Source organism: Myotis myotis, unplaced genomic scaffold, assembly GCF_014108235.1.
Source record: "Myotis myotis isolate mMyoMyo1 unplaced genomic scaffold, mMyoMyo1.p scaffold_m19_p_6, whole genome shotgun sequence".
Taxonomy (NCBI): domain Eukaryota; kingdom Metazoa; phylum Chordata; class Mammalia; order Chiroptera; family Vespertilionidae; genus Myotis; species Myotis myotis.
The window spans coordinates 6,937,316-6,958,512 of NW_023416368.1; the positions used below are offsets into that span (position 1 = coordinate 6,937,316).

General features: G+C 48.1%; 1 protein-coding gene across 2 annotated transcripts in view; it reads right to left on the minus strand.

Moving 5' to 3' along the window:
* Positions 1-21,197, minus strand: part of DOCK2 (dedicator of cytokinesis 2) — a 374,655-nt gene that overhangs the window by 62,674 nt on the left and 290,784 nt on the right. For both annotated transcript variants that reach the window (XM_036312510.1, XM_036312509.1), the window contains exons 29-32: positions 19,776-19,870; positions 9,519-9,597; positions 1,271-1,371; positions 1,123-1,181 (exon numbers count right to left, since the gene is read on the minus strand). In XM_036312510.1, coding sequence (XP_036168403.1) covers positions 1,123-1,181; positions 1,271-1,371; positions 9,519-9,597; positions 19,776-19,870 — 334 coding nt within the window. The remainder of the gene's footprint in view (positions 1-1,122; positions 1,182-1,270; positions 1,372-9,518; positions 9,598-19,775; positions 19,871-21,197) is intronic.

Genomic DNA, 21,197 nt, shown 5'->3' on the forward strand with positions numbered 1-21,197 from the left:
CACAGAAGCCAGCCTGATCATCTGCCCTGTGCTTCCCCTGCAAAACTGGAACTTGCTGGAAAGGGCAAGAAACTGCTGTCCAGGAAGAAGACGGGGACTGGAAGACACTAAGATGTCTGGGGAAGCAAGAAGCAAGATCAGGGAGGTAACTTAAGTTGAATCCAAGAGATGGGCACAGTCCCTGCAAGTGTCAAGTGAAGAGGGTCATCATTCAAGCCTCAGGCAGAGCAGTGCAGCAGTGGAGAGTCGAGGACCCCAAACATCAGGGGCGGAAATGCCTCATTACTCATTACTATTCATCCATCCATCCATCCATCCATCCCCCCCTCCCTCCCTCCCTTTGCCCTCTCAGCACATATTAATGGAGCTCAGGCCTCGAGCAAGGTTTGTGGCCCTCATCCTCGTGGGAGCAAAACCAAACTCTGGGATTTGCAGCTGTTTGATGTCAAGCATGTTGCTTCCCACTCTGAGTTTCCTGATCAATACGAGGAGGAGGAAGTTTTCCATTTTGCAGGAGGTAATGTGAGGATTAAAAAAGATCACCTTAGCACAGGCCTGCCTCAGACTCTCAATAAATGTCTCCCCGAGTCCATCGCCCTCCTTCCTCCCACGGGTACCGCTCAGCTCAGACATGGTTCCTGTAGCTCAGTGAGACAAGGACAGCCTCTGGGGCCACCTTCCAGCTCTAGTCACGTCACAAAAGACCCTGCTCTTCCACAGAACCAATTCTCCCCCATGAGGTGGGGGGTCTTTTGTGGACCAGAAAATCACATGAGAAGCGGATGCAGGACGGCCCACCAATCAGCAGGAAGCACTCGTGTGATGGACAGGGACGTGAGTTCCCACAGCAGTCCTGCCCTTCCTCCTTTTTACAAATCCAAATTTGACACCGTAACCCCTGACGGGTACCAAGCATAAGCAGATCCACAGCTGTTTGGGGTGGGAGGAGAGGGTGGGGACCCGCTCTCATCAGACACTCGTGGAGGACCTGGGGTTACATACAGTGATAAAGTGTTATTTCAAGATCCCACTGCTGACACCCCTGTTGCCCTCTAACAGATGGCCTTCAAGAAGGTGCGCGGCAGGTGCAGATGTGTCTGTCTGGAAGCGGGGGCTACTCACCAAGCTTGTACCACATATCGCGGATGGAGAAGCCAATTAGCCGCCGCATGTCCCCGTATCTAGGAGGAACCGAAAAAGTCTGCTTCAGGCTCCGTCTCAGAGATCCCCATGCAACTCCCCCTTTGGGAGATCCAAACATGCAACCTACTTATTCAGGATTTTGTTGTACTTGGCGTGTGAGAACTGCTCCAGCTGCAGGGAATCCTGGGTGATAAAAGCCACCGCCAGATGAAAATAGTTATTCCACAGCTGCAAATGAAAGAGGAGAGAGCCGTCATGGAGAGGGTCTGAAGTGGGAAGGCAGATTCAGTGCTGGGGGATGTGAATAATTTATAAGGATGGCGGAAGACAGAAGCAGAACCAGTTTAATTCTGTGCACTGCAATTTTCTAACTGGCACTGACTCTGAAATTAATATCCCGGCCAAAGCGAGGACAATGGATGGACATCTCCAGGCGCCAACCATGTCCCCTCGTTGACAATAGGACTTGGGCAAGGAGAAGGATTTTAGGGATGCTTTCTGTTTTGCTTCATTCTGTGTTTTGTTTTGGGGTTTTGTGGGTACAGATAACTGGCCCCAGCTGGGTTTCTTGGTGAGCTGCTGCTCTGCCTGTGTATTAGAGGGTGATGAGGGATACGTGTCTCAGGGACTCCCAGCCTCTCTGGAAGTCCTCCCGAAATTAAACAGCCAGCTCCCAGGACCAGCCAGCAACCCACTCTGTCTTAGAATAGTTTGTCTTCTCCTCACTCTTAGTTCAATGTTTTCAAAATGTGGCCCCAGACCAGCAGCATCACCTGGAAACTTGCTAGAAATGCAGATTCCCTGGCCCCACCCAGACCCCCTGAATCAGACCCCCGGACACTGTGTGTTTACAAGCATTCCGGGTGAGTCTGATGCTCCGTGGATTGCACGAATCACCAAGGACCCAGCTTAGATAGAGGCTTGCATAATTTTAACATTCACATGACCTGTTGGTGATAAATGCAAGGGCTAATACTACTCCTGGTGAAACAGAGACAACTAAGGTTCAGTGCATGGCACGTGCTCCAGTACCACAGTGACAGAGGCATTGACACAGGCCACAGAACCCAAGAGATGGAGACCCAAACAAAGGCGTTGCTGAGCCTCAGTGAGCCCGTCTGCAAAAGGGGTACCCACTGCAGACGGCTGCAGTAAAGACCACATGAGATGATGAGTTTAAAGGGCTAGAGTATCAGAAAAGAGCTCAAAAGCACTTGTTAGCCTTATTGACCTTTTCATTATTCTAGTGATTCCTTTGGTACCAAAGCACATAGCACAGCCTGGCTCCTGAGGTACTCAGGGGCAATTATTACAGATGTTAAGGTCCTGCATGGAGCCGGTGGAGGACAGCTTTGCTGGACAAAGCCCACCCACTTTCAGCCTGTGAACACTGCACAGCAAGAGAATGGATGACCGGCTAGAGAAATCACCTGCCATTAAGACCTTCATCCTTAATTCCCAGCAGTTCAGATGCTAAGACTAAGTAAAAGTCACCTCTACCCTTGATAATAGCCATATTGCTGCCCAGAGTGTTGCTTTCAAATGGGCATGTGGTTCCAGTTTCAGAAAGAAGCAAGACAACACTCCATTTCTACCACGGCCAGGCCCTTTCCCATGCCCCCTCCTTCCAGTTCTCAATAATGGGTAGCTGTTATTAGTCCCATTTTACAGATGAGGAGACTGAGACAAAGCTAGGATTTGAACCCAGGCTTTCTGATTGACATCCATGGCTCTCTCCACACACCCTACAGTCAGTCAAAAAATAACATATATTTATTGAATACCAATGTACCAGATGTTATCATCACATGAGGGTAGGGCAGGGGTCACACAGACTGCAGACCCTGCCTGCATGCTGCTCAGATTCTGTTGAGGGGATGTGCTTTCTTTATTGAAACCTAACTCCCAGAGTTCAAAAGACCAAGCCACTCCCAGGGTGCAATGAGGTGACCTGCTGGCTTGTGGCTCCCATAAAATCAACTCTCCACAGACAGGCCCAAGGACCTTTTAAAAGAAGTTGGGTCCTACCACTCCCTTCCTCAAAGTCCTGAAAATGCTTCCTCATAACTCTTAGAAGCAGATCCCATGCCCTGTGTTTCCACAGTAACCCCGCTTATCCAAATTCGCAGTGCAGGTCGGGTCTCCAGGGACTCCTCAGACTGTCTTTCCTCCCGGCACCCCGTGATTTGCAGGTTTTGAATGTGCTGATTTGGTCTGCTGAGCCCGGAGCTCACACTTCCTCCCATTTAAGACCAGGATGTGAAACAGAAAGCCAGGAAAAGGACAACCTGGTCACAGGATGTGGAAAGGGTCATTGGAAGGTGAGAAATTTCTGACGTTAGGGAATTTCATCAGAATAATCAGAAGAGAATAGGAAGCTGATAGATGACAAAGTAAGTTGAGTTGCTGTTGCTTTTGAGAGCAATTCCAGAAATGCCCTCCCCCCAACATATTTGGCAACACGAGACATGTTAGATCCAGTTGTGCCTCTTGCTCCCCTGTCTTCCACCTGACTTAGTCCTTCAGAAATGCTGTCACCCCATTCCCGATCTCCTTTTTGAAAATTGAAGTATAATTCACATATGATAATATTCACTTGTTAAAGTGTATAATTTAGTGGGTTTTAGTATATTCACAAGATAGTACAACTGCCATCTCCATCTAATTTTAGAACATTTTCATCACCCCAAAGAGATACTACCTACCCACCAGCAGTCACTCCCCTTGCTCCCTCCCCCTCAGGCCTGGAGACCAGGGACCACTTTCTTTCTCTGCTTAGTCCAATATTTCCTAGATGCGTGACTCTTCACTCAGCCTAATGTTTCCAAGCTTCACCCATGTGGTCACATGTGTCGGTACCTCATTGCTTTTTGTTGCTGAAACTCTTCTGTCATAAGGATGCACCATGTTTTTGTTTTGTTATCTGTCCATCCACTGACGGGCGTTGGGTTGTTTCCACCTCTTGGCTATTATGAATAGCGCAGCTATGAGCATCTACATGTAAGTTTCTGTGTAGAGGTGGGTACATACTTAGGAGTGGACCTGACTTTCTTCTGCTTTCCTCCTTGAAGATCTTAGTGGACCATGAGACCCTAGATCCAGAGCCTCCTCTTCTTAGTGGATCAGAGAAGGTGCCCTGGGCACCTCACCACAGCCCCTGCCAGAGGGCTCTGTGGGACTGACTTTGGAACTGAGGAAGTGGCCATGGCCAGTGGCTCTGTGCAAGGCCCTGAGTGGTGAGCAGAGGCCACAGCTAGATGGTGCTTGGCACTCAGGGGGCCTCCTCAGCCCCGAACCTTCCCCGACTTTGCTTCCAAAGAACAGGACCAAGTGCACTGACCTGGCTTTTCAGGCCCCACTCTTTTCCCAGTATTTCTGCCCTCAACAGACTGCCTTTTTCTAAGGGCTGGTCTGCTCAGGCCCCACGGACTCCTTGGCTTTGCTCACTGTGGTGCTCATACCCACAGCATCGAAGTCCTATTCTTTCTTCAAATCCCGGTTCAAGACCCATTTCCTTCAGGAAGCTTCCCAGATGGCCGAGCACATCTGTGTGCCCAGTCCCTGCTGAACTGAGTAGCACTCAGCGTCTGCAACCACAGAGCAGGGCACTCTGTTCCGCACCTCACTTCCCCTGAGGCGGGTGCACAAGCATCAGTGCCACAGGGCAAGGGTGTGGGTGCCAGGGCTAGCTCTCACTGGCTGGGTGGTCTCTGCTGTACTGGACCTTCCTGAGCCTCGTTTTCCTAACCTATGAAATGGGAAGCAGAATGGTAATGACCATAAAGAACTGTTATAAGCGCTGATGAGTTAATTTGAGCACGAAGGCATCCAGCACAGCCTTGGCGCCTGGCAAAAGCTCAGTGAATGGCATGGTGGCACTGGCGGGGGCACTGACTCAAGAGTATGTATATGTATGGCTCTGTCTTTTCTAACTGAAGGCTCCATAGATACCCAGAGTCCTGCCTTCCACTTATTTGTATCCCTTATGACATAGTCAGCACAACAGTTTGAATACAGCTGGGTTCCAGAAAATATGTATTTATTGATCATTGTACTGTTAGAGAAATTCTCCAGTCGTTTCAAAGGGTCTCAGATTTTTCTTTCCTCCTTGCCTCAAGCTGCCTGGTGGCATTTCTACTAAGTACCCATCTCAGCTGGTTCGGAGAAGCCAGAGGGGCTTCTGCAAAACACACGGCTCCCTTTTCCCGGGGGAGGAGATTTTTGATTAGGAATTAAATATTTTGAAATCATAGGACAACAGAAGCATAGAGCTGGAATAAATTTAAGGGTTATCTGATCCAAAGCCCTTATTTCACAGATGTAAAATAGTAAAACCCAGCCAAAATCATACTGTAACCTGAATTTAGTTATTTTTAATTGACTCTTAAAAATTATAGAATACACACATTGTAAAAAATTAAATGGTAGAAAATATTAAATAAGATATTTCCATCCTACCATGCTTGGACCTTTGTCTAATTTCCCAGAAGAAAATCTTAACAATTTCCTGGCTACCCTTCCAAAAATCATTTATATATAAATAATGTATGTATAGACATCTTTTCTAATATCTGTGGTGCTTTGCTAGTTTCTCATAAATCTCTCTTGCAGATGTTTGCATATTAGCATATTCAGATCTGCTCTCTTCTGGTTTATTGCTGCATGGCATTCTGTTTAAGGATGTACTTCCATTTTAACCAATTCCTTCCACTGTAGACATTTAGCTTGACTCCACCTTTTCCCCCGTTAGCATCAGAGCTGTAGCTGACATCCTTGCTTCTGCATCTCTGTGCACGAGAGACTGTAATGCAGCCTCTATGGCCGGAGCTGCAAGTGTGAAGACACAGGGCCTCTGTGTTGCTTTTGGTTGCTTTTATCCTTTGTGTTCACAGATCCTCTCAGGCAACTCCCAGATCCATTGTCACCAGCAAGTTTCCTTACAGCTGGAAACCTCAGTTTCCCCACCTGGAACATGAGGCTAATAGTACCCAAAGCGGGTGGTCACAGGGACTAAATGAGGAAGGCTCTGCCTGGCAAACTCCTACTCAGTCTTGCAATCTCAGTTCAAACATCCCTTCCTGGGAAGCCTCCCCGGGTCGCCCAGGCTAAAGGAGATCCGCCCGCCATTCGCCCTCATCACGCCCTGTTCATAGGGTTTACGACATATTTTAAGGGGAACTAATTATGTCCTGTCTCCACAGCTGGATGCAAGCACCACGCAGGCAAGAATCTTATCTGTCTATTCACTCTTCTATTTCCAGCATCTAGGGTTGTGTCTGACCCAGCGTGTGCTCAGGGAACATAGGGTGTCTCCCCCCAAGAATGTATGCACGCACTTGAATAATGATAAGGGCCCTGTGTATCAAAATACATTTCATTTCAAAAGTGAGCTATCAGCTGTTAAAGTTGTGGGGGGACGCCTGTGTTTGCTGAACAAGTTCATTAATGAGCCCCCTCTGTAGGCATTGTTGTTAAATCCTCCGAGAAACTCCGATTTTGTATTGTTATTCCCCACTTTAGGGAGCAGGGACCCACGGCTGCAGAATGGTGAGGCTGGTATCTGAGCCCACGTTCGTCTCACTCCAGCACTTAATTTTTTAACCACTGTTCTCTTCCCTCAGTTTCCTTTACCCTTTACTGTTGGTTAAGGTTTTTCCTGGTTCATCTGGAATTTTATAGCAGAGAGGGCAAGGAGTTTTGTTCCTATAAGATTCTTTCTAATGGCCTTGAATTATTCTTTACCCCAAATTCCAACTGGGAGGGAAAAAGTGCCCGGCACATGGTGCTGCTGAAATGCAATGGGTGCAACTGCCTGGACCATTCTGGGGATACTGTGGACTCTGGGAGTGGGAGTTTCCAGACATGGACTCTGGCTAGGGACATCAGGCCAGAGGCTCTCTGGGGCCCTCAAGCTGAAGCAGGCAGGGCTGAAGAAGCCATCCCAAGCCTGTGACCATCTTTCTGCCTGGTGGAGCTGTCCCTCGTCCCACCGTCCCACCGTAGGCCTCTAGGCAGGCGGTGCTGTGGGCCTCTTCTAGGCTTCGGTGAGTGCTCCCTCTATGTGTGTGCTCCCTCTTGCACTTTTTTTTTTTTTTTTTTTTTTTTTTTACCATTACTGGTTATATTTTCATTATAAAGACCAAGCCTGCCTCATTCCTCCTCTAATGGCTGGGAATATCCCAGAAGCTTCATTTCGTGGCTTCTCAGTACAGGTTCAAAAATGATCCCAAGGTGGTCCAGTGCCCCAGAGCTAATCCAGAAATGCCTCAAGGCCAAGGCTGGAATTGCCAAACTCAGAGCCAATTAGAGCTTCCCAAGGAGAGAGAGGGATCTTAGTGGCATTCAGACAGGTGCCTAAGGCAGAAGCAATTTTCCTGGGACCAAAGAGCACATCCGAGGTGTAAGCATGGATTCCTGGGCCAATCAGAGTTTCCTACATGGAGGATCCAGTCCTACAGCCAGTTGTCATACAGCTGCCTGTCCCTGGGCCAGCAAGCACTAACCAGGGCAGACAGTGTTTCTGGAGCTAAACAGAGCTGTCTGGTAGAGGCACAGGCACCTGCTCCTAAGAGACAGTGCAGAGGAGTGAAAGGGCTTGGCTTTACAGAGAGGCCTGACTCCCAGCCACCCCACTGAGTGGTCAGATGACCTTTAACAGAAAAGCCAACCACTTTTCTGAAACTCAGTTTATTCACCAATAAAATGGGTATATCCCAACCTAATGGGGTTATAATGAGCATCAAAATGCCCTAAGTAGGTGCCTAGTAAAAGTTAGTCACCTCTTTCCAAGGCTTGGCTGCTGCTAGAAGATGGATTTCCAGCCCCCTATTGAGACTTCGCAACCCTGGAGGACAAGGCTGTGCTCTGCTTTGCTTTTGAATCCCTCAAAGCAATAGCTTAGACCCATGACTATCAGTCCTACACAAAAAACCCAGTGAGTTTAGTTAGAAATCCTCTCTTGGTCTCCCCTGAGCAGGCAAATGGATGGGAAGGCCAGGGCCCAGCACCCTGAGCAGGGCCTAAAGATGCAAATTATTTTGGCCCCAGCAGAAGACATCATTGCTGTAACTCTCTGGTCTGGTCACCTACAGAGTGGCCCCACAGAGCTTCTTGCTTTTTGCCCTTTGAATCAGAAAACCACCATTCTGGAAAAGACACGGGGGACCATCTCATTGCACCTGCCCCTCCTCTGGGCAGTGGCTGCCAGGGCTGGCAGGGCCCAGTGATGGATGCTGTTCCTGCCGATATCAAATGCATAATTAATGAAACCAGGAGAAGGAGACGAGGCGTGTTCCAGGCAGGGTACAGAGAACAAATCCGCTCCACAGGAGGTGAGGAGAACATGGGCTGAGCAGGACACAGATAAGGTTGAAAAATGGTCCTGTTCTTGAGTACTTATCAATAAATATCTATGGAAGTCTCGTTAGAAAAAAGAGACATCTCATGGTGTAGTGCTGGCCACTTTCCAGTGCTACAAAATCTGGTAGGGTTGACTGCTCTAGGCAATGTTGTGGTGACCAGAAAGATGCCTCCCTCCAGTCCTGCTTACTGAGAACTGACATATGAGTTCCCAGACCCGACACATTCAGAACCATCATCACCATCACCATCAAAGTGATACCAATGAGCATAATTATAATGAGCGACTATAATAGCTATCATGCTCCTGGCACTGTTTTAAGAACTTTCAGTGACTTAATTCACGTAATCCTCTCCACACGCCAATGAGGTAGCTACAATTAGCATCATAATTTGATGCGGAGGCAACTAAGACACAGAGAGGTCAAGTCATTGGCCTAAAGTCACACAGCTCACAATCTCAAACGATCCAGGTATGAAACCCCCACTTCTCTGGGCATCTCTTGCATCTCCAGCTAGAGGTAGCAACATGGACTTTTCCATAGGCTTTGAAGAGTTGGCTCTTCTTGCCTGCGTTTTGAGAAGATGCCACTGTGCTAGCCCCAGGGACACGCTCTAAGGGGCTGTGTCTCACGGAGGCCCCAGGTCCTGTCTGAGCACAAGTGACTTCTGGAGGAATCGGGAGTCACATAGATGTACTGAGAGCTTTATATTTCAGTGTCTATGAGTGAATAGAAAAGTAAGAAAACATGATCCATCTTTAGAAGGTGGTGCCCACTCTGACAAATGAAGCAGCGCAAGTCTCCTTACCACAAGATCCATTATGCAGTCACATTTACATAAGCTGCTCAGCTATTGACTATTTAATCAGGGGCCTGATTGCAAACCCTGAGCACTTCCCTCCCTGCCACACCCCTCTGAGGCAGCCCCAGAGACATGGCATACCCATGTGTGTACTGGAATGTGTCTGAGGAAGCAACCAGCCCAAGATGCCCACTCAGGTGCCTACTACTCACCTGGAACTCAAAGTTCGTGTGTTCCAGGAACTTCTGGTTCATGATTTCTGCAAACTTGTTGATGGCTCTCAGGAAGACCCTGGAGGAGGAGAGAAGGTCATCAGGCCATCTGAACCCTCTATCTCAGGCAACCCTCCCCTCCCCCAAAGATCCCTCAGAGAGCGTCCTGACCCAAGGGAGAGGTCAGCCGACCCACTCACCACCTGCTCACACTGTAGACTGGGGGCCATGTTTGCCTTGCAAGAACTCAAAGACCATCTGTTTGACTTCCGTTAGTAAATTTGTACTAGTATTGCCTTTTGTTTAAACTACTACATGCCTAGGGCAGAAAATTCATGCCATCCAGAAAGATAAGGAGAGAAACAGCCCCCTCCCTAAACAAACAGAAACACACCACCGAATCCTATCTATCATCTAAAGTAAACCATCGTTGGTGTTTTGATGAATGCAATCTCAGAGGTCTCCCCAGACTCTATGCACAACTGATATTTTACAGATACCGTTTTGATGAATGGGGTTAAACGATAAATGCTGTTTCACAGCCTGTCTTTTTCACTCAGCAATACATTGTGTGTTCCTTTCATGCCAGTGAACTCAGATATATATCATCCCTTTTAATCACTGAAAAGCATTCCATGGTGTGGCTGTGTCGCCCTTTATTTAATCAGTCATTTGCTGTGGGACCTTCGTGTGCTTTCACAGCCTCTTCTGTTCCAAGCAGTGTGTCAATGACCCTCATCTGCATACTTTCACCTCCCATTTCCACACCTCTCCTCCAGTCTTCTCCTCAGAGTGGAAATACTGGCCAAAGGCTATGCACACTTAACGTTTTGATGCCTGTTGTCAAATTGTGTTTCTTCTTTTAAATGTTTTTATAATATATATATATTGATTTCAGAGAGGAAGGGAGAGGGAGAGAGAGAGATGGAAACATCAATGATGAGAATCATTGACTGGCCGCCTCCTGCATGCCCACCACTGGGGATGGAGCCCACAACCCAGGCATGTGCCCTTGATCTGAATTGAACCTGGGACCCTTCAGTCCGCAGGCTGACACTCTATCCACTGAGCCAAACCGGCTAGGACAAATTGTGTTTCTTCTTAAATGTTTTCCTCTCCTACCTAGCCCCACTAACTGGTCCTGCAGCCTCCTATCTCTTGCCCCTTCCGCCTCAAGAGCTCCTACCAGTCAGCTCCAATCATGCCAATGCCCCACCCCATGGCCCCCGCTGCCCACAGGATAAATCCCAGCTCTTTCTCTCAAAGTCAGTGCCCTCCAGGATTGGACCCCAGCCTTCCTTTCTTCTAGATGCATTTCTCACCATTCCCTTGTGCTTCTGATTGTTTTCTGAGTTCCCAGACATGCTCCACCTCTGTATAGAATACCCTCCCCGTCTAATCTCCATGGAGCAGGGTCTGCGGCATCCTGTGTCCCCGAAGGACACTCACTGCCACTTCCTTTCCCAGTATTCATCATGGTCTGGGGTCTGGGGTAGTTATTTGTGTGGCTCAGTAATGGGCCTCCTTGGCTGTACTTTCTTTGAAATCAGAGGCTCCCTCCATGAGCTCATCTACGCTCCAATCTACATGCCTTTGACTCGCAAATGTCTATACCGTCACCCCGGCCTCTCCCTGGCTCCAGCTTGCACCCCAGCTCTCTGCTCTCTGTTGTCACTTGGATGACCAACAGGCATCTCAAACACACATGTCAAAAACTGACTCCCATTACATGTGCTCTTTCTGTAGTCTTCCATCACAGCTAAGGACAAGCCCGTTCTTCTGATTGCTCAAGGGGGGAGACATGCCTTCACTAGCACCCTTAACTGTTCTCTTTCTGTCAGGTCCTACACTTGGCCTGCCAGCAAAATCTCTTAACATTATTTTCAAAATATGTCCCGAATTTGACTACTGCTCAGGACCCTGCTGTGACTGACCTGACCACGCCACCGTCATTTCTCTGCTGGACCTGTGCAGCCGTCTCCCAACTGCTACCTGCCCGGCTCTGGCCAAGTCTCCACTGTGTGTGGATGTGCTTGTAAAATCTTAGCGGCCAGCGGCCAGATCTCACCTGCACTATTGCCTGTAATTCTTGATTGACAGTGGACAACCAACAATTTCTCTGAGGGGCGGCTGATCCAGGGAAAACGCCTATTTGGTCTCCCTGAGACACAGTGGGAAGCGAGGGGAGGAAGTGTTTATTTGAAGGTTATTGCTTTGCATAATGATTGAAACTCCATGCTGCGTAGGAACCTGGGGGAGACTGTGCAGAACCCACCTGCACATAGATATGTCCCCTCCCAGGGGTGAGGGGGCGGGGCCATGTGTCCATTCATGCCAGCCCCTCACAGATTGAAAGTTGCCCTTATGGATATTAAGTTCCTAGTACTTCTGGCCTCCCTGCAGGGTGCTGAACACTCTCCTGCAGCCAGAGGAAGCCCAGAGAATGAAAGAAGTAGGGCGCTCTCAGGATGGACAGGAAATGTCTACCAACAGGGCAGGTGTTTTGGACCAAGAGTGTGGGCAGGGCACCTACAGCAACTGCTGGATCACTCGTTGCTCATGAGGAACCCTCAGCTAGTGAACACTCAAATGTTTGCTGAACAAAGAGGGCAATGCATCGGGATCACAAGATTTGTATGGACACACATGACTGGATATAATTTCTGGCTTGGCCACTTCCCCTCTGTGTGGGTTTGGGACATGTTCGTGACACCTGTGATAGCTCAGTTTCCTTGCTTGTGAAACAGCAGTACTGTAACCTCGTCCACAGGCCGCTGTGTGGTAAGTGCTAAGCATAGAGCTGTTACATGGCGCCTGGGGAAGCTGTGGCCACTTCAGGACCCTTCGGTCGCTGCCTTCTTCTCCCGCAGGCAGGGACTGACAGCAAAACAAACAGGCAGAGGACAATGAGCAGGCAGGACCATGCAACGACAGGAGACAACAGTCCCACAAAGTCCTCCATCCTGTCAGGCTGCCAACATGTGACATTTCCTTGGTTCAGCTCTTCTGTCATTTCCTAATATGCCTTCCAAGAAATATCTATATTTTCTCCTTATAGATTAGAATCTGATTCCCCAGAGGGAACTGCATTGAGTGGCTGTCATATTATGTAGAAACCTTTCAGACTCTCTAATACGACACCGACATGAGGAGTTTGACTCATCCTCAGCAGCAACACAGCTATCAGTAGTTTTGGTGACAGTCATTCGTTTGGTTGCTGTCCTAAACCTGTCCCCAGCTCTCAAAGGCCTGTGCTGATGGTGGGGACTGGTGGCAGATAGGGCCTGGGGGACAGCAAACAAAGTTTTCTCTCTCAGGATTCTTCTGCAGCCGCTCTATGGAAATCAGAGTATCACCTAACTTTGGTTTCCCATGTTTGGGTTTAGAAAAGTCGTTCTTTTTGTCTCCTCCTCCTTCTTCCTCTTGTTCTTCATCTTCCTCCTCCTCCTCCTCCTTTTTTCCTCTTCTTCTTCTTCATCATTTTCCTCCTCCTCCTCCCTCCATCTCTCCTCCTCTTCCTCTTCCACCCCTTTTCCTCCTACTTTCCTACTCCTCCTTCTTCCTTTTCTTCTTCATATTTCTCCTCCTCCTCCCCCTCCTCCTCCTCCTCCTCCCCCTCCTCCTCCTCCTCCTCCTCTTCCTCCTCCTCCTCCTCCTCCTCCTCTTATAATTTTACTTAAAGCCTCAGCACTAATATGAAGTGGTTTAGAATGAAAACAATTCAACTCTTTCTGTGACTTTCAACAGTGAACTTGACTTGTTGAAAGCCAAGTTCAGGATCAGTTCTCAGCCCAGCCCCTCCCGCATCTCGGCTGTGATGTGTAGCAGCTCTAAGAGATCAATAACGATCTGAGCCACAGCTGCCAAGGGCGTGCTCTGTGCTCAGTTCTTCGCATGGCTTCTTTCTTTCTTTTTTAATTCTCAAGTGACTTCCTGAGCTGGACACTGTTTTCGCTTTAGAGATGGGAGTTTAGGTAACTTTCCCAATAAGCCAATCGGTACACCATGGAATCAGGGTTTAAACGAAGGCATGCTGCCTCCGGCACCTCACTATTTAACACCAGGCCCTCTGTCCGCAAGGAAATCTCTGTGATTCTGTTCAACCCACGTTGTGCGCTCCCTTCGTTAATAACAGCAGTGATGGGAGTCCCATCGCCACCCTTCACAGACCCTGTGCCAGGTGCTCTGCAGACAATATTTCATTTAGTTCTACAGATGGAGGTAGATGCTATTGTTGCAGCCACTTAACAGAAGAGGAAACGGAGCATCAGAAAGATCCAATAATCTCCCCACATTCACACAGCCAAGACGCAGCAGAGTGCAGTTCCAGTCTCGGGTTTCTCTTTCTCCAAAGCCTGTGCAATGAACCTGGAAGATGTCCTGGATCCCGGGAGGCAGCCTGCATGGTCTCTGGCACTGGGCGTGCTCCTCACGCTGCCATGCACAGGGCCCTGCACGCTGTGCCCCGGGCAGCCTGCTGCTCTGCCTGCCCGAGCTCGGTGGGCACAGGGCCAATGCGACTCAGGCAGTTTCCCTGTATGGCCAGCAGCCTGTGAGTGATCTTTGGGTACCCAGTGTGGGTACCCAGGCCTGGAGAGCAGTAAATCTGACCTTTTTAGACAGCCCAAAAGCAGGACAATCGGGGAGAGTGCAGGGAACTTGGGCCCTGAGTGGGAGCCAAGAGCAGATGATTCTGTGAGGAAGCAGAAGCCACGTGCAAGGGAAGTCAGCTGCTGGAGCAGGAAGAACTGGCGGAAAGAGGGGCCAGCCCCAAGGTTGGTGCCTTGGAAAGCGCTTGCCAGGAAACCTCACTGCAGCGCTGGACCTCCTCTTCCTCCTCCTCCTCCTCCTACTTCTCCTCCTCCTCCCTCTCCCAGGCAGCACAGATCCTTGTGACTGGAGGCCACCAGGAGTCCCAGTGTCTGCTCCTGAGTGTCCCAGCCCCAGTCTTCAGGCTGGACGGAGGGAGGGAAGGTGCACTCAGATGCTCTGGCCTAGAGCTGGCTGCCTGACCTCTGGAACCTCACCTGCCTCTGAGTAGGATGAGCGGGTGTGAAGATAAATGGAGAGGCAGGCAGTCTATGAAGCCGATGGCCACTACCTTGGCATATGGGAGTCCCCGAGACAAGTCAGGGGTCGTTGTCCTTAACTACCTGGCACCTTGCCGCTCTGAGGCAGGAGGACCGGAGGCTACAAACACTCAGTGTCAGGGCACGCTCCCCCCGAGTGCCCGGACACTTCTGTAATTTAGGATTCCAGTGAGGGACACAGCAGGCTCCGGAACCTGGTGTGCTGTGGCCAGCGCATGTCGGGTCAGGTAGACTGTGCTGGCTAATGAACCATGGAGACCTCCTTCTGGTGACCATGGGTTGAGGGGGGTCGGGCCTACAAAAGGAGGGGGCACATAAACTAATGTGTGTAGGAGAAGGGAAGTGGGCACCTGTGACTTATCAGCCGACTGATGGAGCCTGCACAGGACTGCTGCGCAGTGCCCTACTTAACTGCCTACAGCCAACTCCCGGGGCCCTACTACAGGCCCATTATGTGCTTGAGACGATGTGAGACCTTGAAATACGTCACTGATAAAGGTAGACAAGACCCACCCAGATGTGCCTCTTCTGTGAAATATTTTCGGTATCCTCAGACCACAGGAATGTGAAAAGTAAAAATAACAGCTAACACTTATGAGATGCTTGCTATGTGTCAAACACTGTACTGAATACTTTATATGTATTATTTCCTTTCATTTTGGTCCCCATAAAAGTCCTCTGTGATGGGTACTATTATTAGCCCCATTTAAGAGTGAGAAAAGCTGAGTCATCATGATTAAGTAATTCTTCCCAAGATCACATCACTATTAAATGGTGGAGTCAGGCCTTGAACCCTGGCAGTCTACAATCCTATCCTATCTTCTCTGGTCGTTCTCTGTGCTCTGGGTGCTTACAGTGACTGCAGCACTTGGTCACTGTTCTCGGGGCATATCACTGTCTCACCAACTACTCCGCAAGTCCCTCCCTCCTGGGACCAAAGCATAAATGGGTCTCTCCCCTCCCTAGACCCCTGGATGTCAGGACATTCGATGACTATGTGTGGATGATTCCCTTTAGAGCAACTCTAGGGATGTGTATAAATCCTCAAGCCTCCTCAAAATGCTAGATTTCCCAATTGAGGTGGCGATGGAAGAGGAGAAAGGAGGTTCCTAGGCAGAATTTTTTTAATTGACAATATTATAAAGAATTCAGTCGTTTAAAAATTAAACATGTCCCATAAATCAGATCTTTCTGAATGCTGCCTCTTACCAAAATGAAAAATGCTCTAACAGGCGGCCGTTCTCGCAGTAGACATGTGACTATGTCTGCATACACAAACAGCGCACAGCCATGGGATCTCAAATCTGAAAAGTGCCTACATTTCCCCAACAAGCAGATACATTCTGTATGACTGATGCATATATAGATCATAAGTGGTAATAGAGAAGTTATAAAAACAGGTACCTTATAACAAACATACATGAAAGGAAGGAAGGGAGGGAGGGAGGGAGGGAGGGAGGGAGGAAATTGCAATGTACAGACTGACCAACACATGAAGTTTGCCTTGGCTGCATGAATGAATGGAGCTTTGGCTGCCATTATTTTTGAAAACGGTGCCCTGGGGAATACTGATCTGGTGCATGATTTTTGTTTGTTTGTTCAGTTTACATTGAACTTTTTCACTAACTAGTTGCATGACCTTGGGCAATTCACCTTTTCGGGCCTCTTTCGGCTATCTGGGCCAATAAATACTAGTATACAGCTGGCGCGAGTGTGCAATGCACGCGATGATCCCAGCCTCACTATTTTACAGGATAAAGCAGTAGAGAGTAAGAGCATGTGCTCCTTTTGCGTGGCTTCTTGTTTCTTATTAGCCGTGTAACACTGAGTCAGTTCCTCATCTCTTCCACGCCTCAGTTTCCTCCGATGTAAAATGTGGATAACAGTTCTACAACACAAAGTTGCTGTGAAGATGAAATAAGCTAATACATGGAATGTATTCATGCCAGTGGTGGATCTAGGTGCCCAATACCTGTTCGCTATTAGAACATTTGACACAAAAAGCAAAACCAGTGATAATATGTCCAGTGTCCCATTACTGTAGGGGATCACTGTGGCCCGAAGATGCAGGAATGCTACTAACTAACCTATGAGCCTGCAAGGACAAGAGCGTCTTTTCTGGTTGACGTTAGGTACACGCTTCTCTAGCCCAAGGCTGCCTTTGCTTCTGCACCTGGAGATGCCAGCGCTTCCCTTTGGTGGGTTCCTCCGAGGTTCCAGCACGGTACCAAAGAGATTCCAAGAGATTAAGTGACTTCCCAAGAAAGAGAAGGTGGCAGAGCTAAGACCTTGGACACTCAGGCTGTGTTTCTGAAATATAAATACTTAGCTGATCCTTAAGAGACACAAATATTTATATTTTGGAGACAATCCCACTTTCACAGATCCCTTAGAAGATTAATTCTAATTTTAGAGGCATCAAGAAGCAAGGATTACTATATAGCTCTGGAGGCCTGTCCCCCCAAAAGACTAGAGCCCACAGCGAGCTGGGATTTCCGGAGGGAACATTTCTCCAAAGCTCTTCCCCCAGTTTCCTCCAGGATGAGAGAAGACAACTCAGAAGTGGGGGGTGGCCTGCTCAGCAGGGAATGTCTCTGCATTGCTTTGCCTGTCCATCCTCCATTCCTCCTTCTCATAACAACTCCCAGATTTTCCTTGGAGGACAATTTCCCCTACCTCCCCCTTTGCTCTTGGTCTTTGTGCTTTGGGTAGAACTAACTATAGCCGCCCTCCCCCCGCCCCCACCCAGTTCCAAAGGTGGGTCACATGAATAGCATTTTTCACATGCATATGAAGCGGGAATCACAGTACAGTGGGAGGAAGGTCTCTAATAGGGGTAGGTATGGAAACACAGAGAGGGAACACATTGTCTTATCACAAGGGAGTCCTAAAAGGCTACACAAAGGAGAAATGACATGGTCAAGAATTTGAAGGATGCTTTCATGCTGAGTTTGGTCCAGAAGGGAGGAGAGTCATAGTTTATGCAAAGTCATAGATGGATGAAACAGTAGATAACGGTGAATAGTTGAAAGTATCTGAAGTGTAGGATGAGTCATAGATGACTCACCCAGGTGCTTCATGTAATTTGGCAAAACCCCAAGACATTACTGACCAGCTGGCAGACAGCAAAGGGATTCACACACAGTTTAGGAGCCGGCTGCCACCAAAACATAAGATGACTGCGCGTTGGCATAAGGCAGACGAGCTACATATTTTGCTGAGCTCAGTTCACGGTTAAAGCGAGTCTCTGTGTTGAAAAATTATTCAGAATTTCAGTGTGGTGACAGCAGGGCATTAAACCAGGCATGGCAGGGGACCCTTTAGGGTAGAGAGTCCTATGCAACTGTATAGTCTGCATGCCCAGAAAGCTGGCCCTGACATAGGGCCAGGAAGGGACCTGCCTCTGATTCATGATGTGGCCTGGACCTAATTTCCACCAACATTTTAGTCATTGCAAAGCCAGCCTCCCACCTACGTGATGCAAACAGGAGAATCAGGACAAGGTTAACCCAGACTGAGGATTCTGACATTTTGTTGCTGGGCTGATTTTCCTCCTCCTACCATAAGCTGGGATACACCGACAGATACTTCTTTTGTCCTTGATTAACCTCTCCTCCCTTCCTCCGGTCTCCAAAGTTGGCCCCAGGAGCACTGTGGGCAGGTGTGTTTATCAAGTCACATGGCTAGGCACCTAGGCATCCAGGTAGAGGGAAGGCAGCTTTTCAGAGGACAGAAAAGGAAGGGACAGAGGCCAGCTGGGACTGGAGTCAGCTCTTAGGCGCACATGAGATAGAAAGTCTCAGACTGTATCCAACGACAAAACTATTCATGCATAGAAATGTTCATAGTCTTCCCTCTTTGCCTCCCACTAAAGAGAGCTCTGCTTTTGCCTCTTCCGTTTCCCCTTCTTCCACCCTCTCTGGATATTTCTGTCCTTGCAGTCAATTCTTGGCTTCTGAGATACAGAAAGAGGATAATCGGCAGAGAGAGACAAAGCTTCTAGTGAGTGTAGAGAAAAGAGCTTTCCATCGGAAGGACCTAAAACAGATATAAGACAGCAAAGGTAAGCGAGAGAGAATGGGACGGGGAGGGGGGGAGCAGGGGCGGGGGAGAGAAGCCAAGAAGACCCAGTTTTAAAGAAGTTTGTGAGTAGGAATTGAGAATAAGGTTCTGAGAGAGACTTGGGTAAATCATGAAATCTAAGAAATATCAGAAGACCAGAGAAAGGGAATATTGTAAAGTATTGAGTGCTATGATTTGAATTTCATTTGGTGGAAATAATATTACTTGAGAGAAAGCATTAAAGACTGAAATTGTGTGTAATTACTTTTATCTAATGTTGAGTTGGGCCATGTGGGATCCGAGTCACACTTGAGCTATATTGGTATTTTATGAGATGTTAATAGGTATTATATATACACACAGAGACAGATATATATATATATACCAGATGGTTCCATGGGCAAAGAAAACTGTGAAATGCTATATCCTAAATCCTCAACTAGAGGATCATATTAGCATATTAAAGGCTCTGAGAAGTCTTGCAGCACAGAAATTCCTTCAAAGCTGTTTAATCCAATATTCCCTACACTTATTTTACCACATGTCACATAATGTATTTTATTATTTTGAAAAAAAACTAAAGTAATATAATTTTAATAAGGCTGACCTTAAGCTCTCCTGTCCCAAGAATTTAGGGAAGGCTTCACAGACAAAGTATGATATTTTAATTGGCTTTTGAGCCCTGGCCAGGTAGCTCAGTTGGTTAGAGCATCATCTCAATATGCCTGGGTTGCAGGCTCGAACTCTAGACAGGGCACATACAAGAATCCACTGATGAATGCATAAATAAGTGGGACAGCACATCAATGTTTCTCTCTCAAATCAATAATAAGTAAAAAATTAAATTAAATCATTGGTATTTGAAAAATGGAGAAGGTGGGGGAGTAGCCAGGTCAGCATATAAAGAGGCATGAGGAACAAAAAAATTAAGAAACACACCAACTTCAAGATTGGTGAGGAGTTTCCCAGGGATTAAAAGTAGAAAGAGAAGAGCTGGGACACTTTGACTTCCTTTCATCAGGGAGACAGTATCCTGCCTTATCTCCGCCAGCGTCCTTCAGAGTGACTGCGGGTGCTGGGGCCGTGAGGAGGCCGGGTGGCTCACCTGTTCTGAACCATGCTCATGGCCATCCAGTCTGAGGGATACACGTTCTTCCCAATGAGGTCCTTGAACATGATGAATGTCTCCATCAAGAAGTCCTGAAATAGTAAAAAAAAAATCACATCTGTCATCTTGTTTTGTAGGGACAGACTCAGAGCGCCCAGGTCTTGCTGGCTGTTGATATTTTTTCTTTAGAATCGTTGGTGGGGCAGAAAGGGAAAGGGCGTAACCTTCCATTAGATAAATCCAATGAAGTCCACAGCAGTGGGTTTTTAAATGGGAGCTTGAAGTCGGTTACCGAGAGTCTGTTTCACAAATACAAGTGGAACAGGAACACGAAATGTGATAACGCTCTCAAAACAAAGCACCATTAATTCTGTCTCTGGGAGTAAAGACATAAGTGCCTTCACTGCTGTAGCAATTTTATAATCATCTTCCCAAATATGTATCTGAGAAGGAAATGATCTACACTCTATGAAAGCATCGCAGGCCATTGAGCAAACAAACTATTATTAAAATGAACACTGAATTAGCAGCACTGTAAACACAGCTAATTCATGTGTCACAGACACGAGCCCGGGCGATTAGGGGAAGTGGGGCAGGGACCTCTTCCTCTCCTTCGCAGAGGTTCTGAGTGGACCGCAGCACCTCCCACTGGGTCATGCAGTTGACCAGACTTGCTCTCCATCTGTGGGGAACACAAGTGCAAGGCAAATGCACGGAGCGGGGATCAGGGCCACTGCCGGGGGGGCCTCCTGATCTGCAGGGAGGAAGTCATGCAGCCTTCACCTGTGCGCTTCAGGGAAGATCTCAGAACCTGGGACACCCGGCCGGAGCTTTCCTTGCGCCAGTGGTTTTCATACGATTTTAACAGCAGAATTTTTTGTTCAGAGAAAATCTTACCTGGAACCTGATATATAAACTAGATAAAAGTAGAAGAGCTGAGGTCGCAATGTGTGTGTGTGTGTGTGTGTGTGTGTGTGTGTGTGTGTGTGTGGGAGAGGTAGTGGGGCTGGGAGGAATGTCATTCGAAAACCACTGCTTCATAGTAAATTGCAAAATTCTGGAAATAAGATTGGTTCCTTTCCAGCAATCTCTGCTTCTCGGGGAAATTACCGCAGTGCATTAAGCCCCAGATTCGGCCTCAGCAGCGTGGGGACAGCCTTCGCCCAGAGGGTCCCCGTGACAATGGCGTGAGCACCAGAAGACGCTTTGCACAGAGCCTGGCCTTGGTACGTGCTGTTCACTAAGTGCCCAATGATGATAATGATGATGGCGAGCACTGCTATTCATCCTGCTGTCACCTGAATAGGTGTGGATACCCTCACAGACACACCCCCGCCCTGTGGGAATGGAGAAGGCCTGGGAAAGTGAGCAGTCACACCTATGTCGTGCTGTCGTGAGGTTATATAAGAAAGTGTGTGT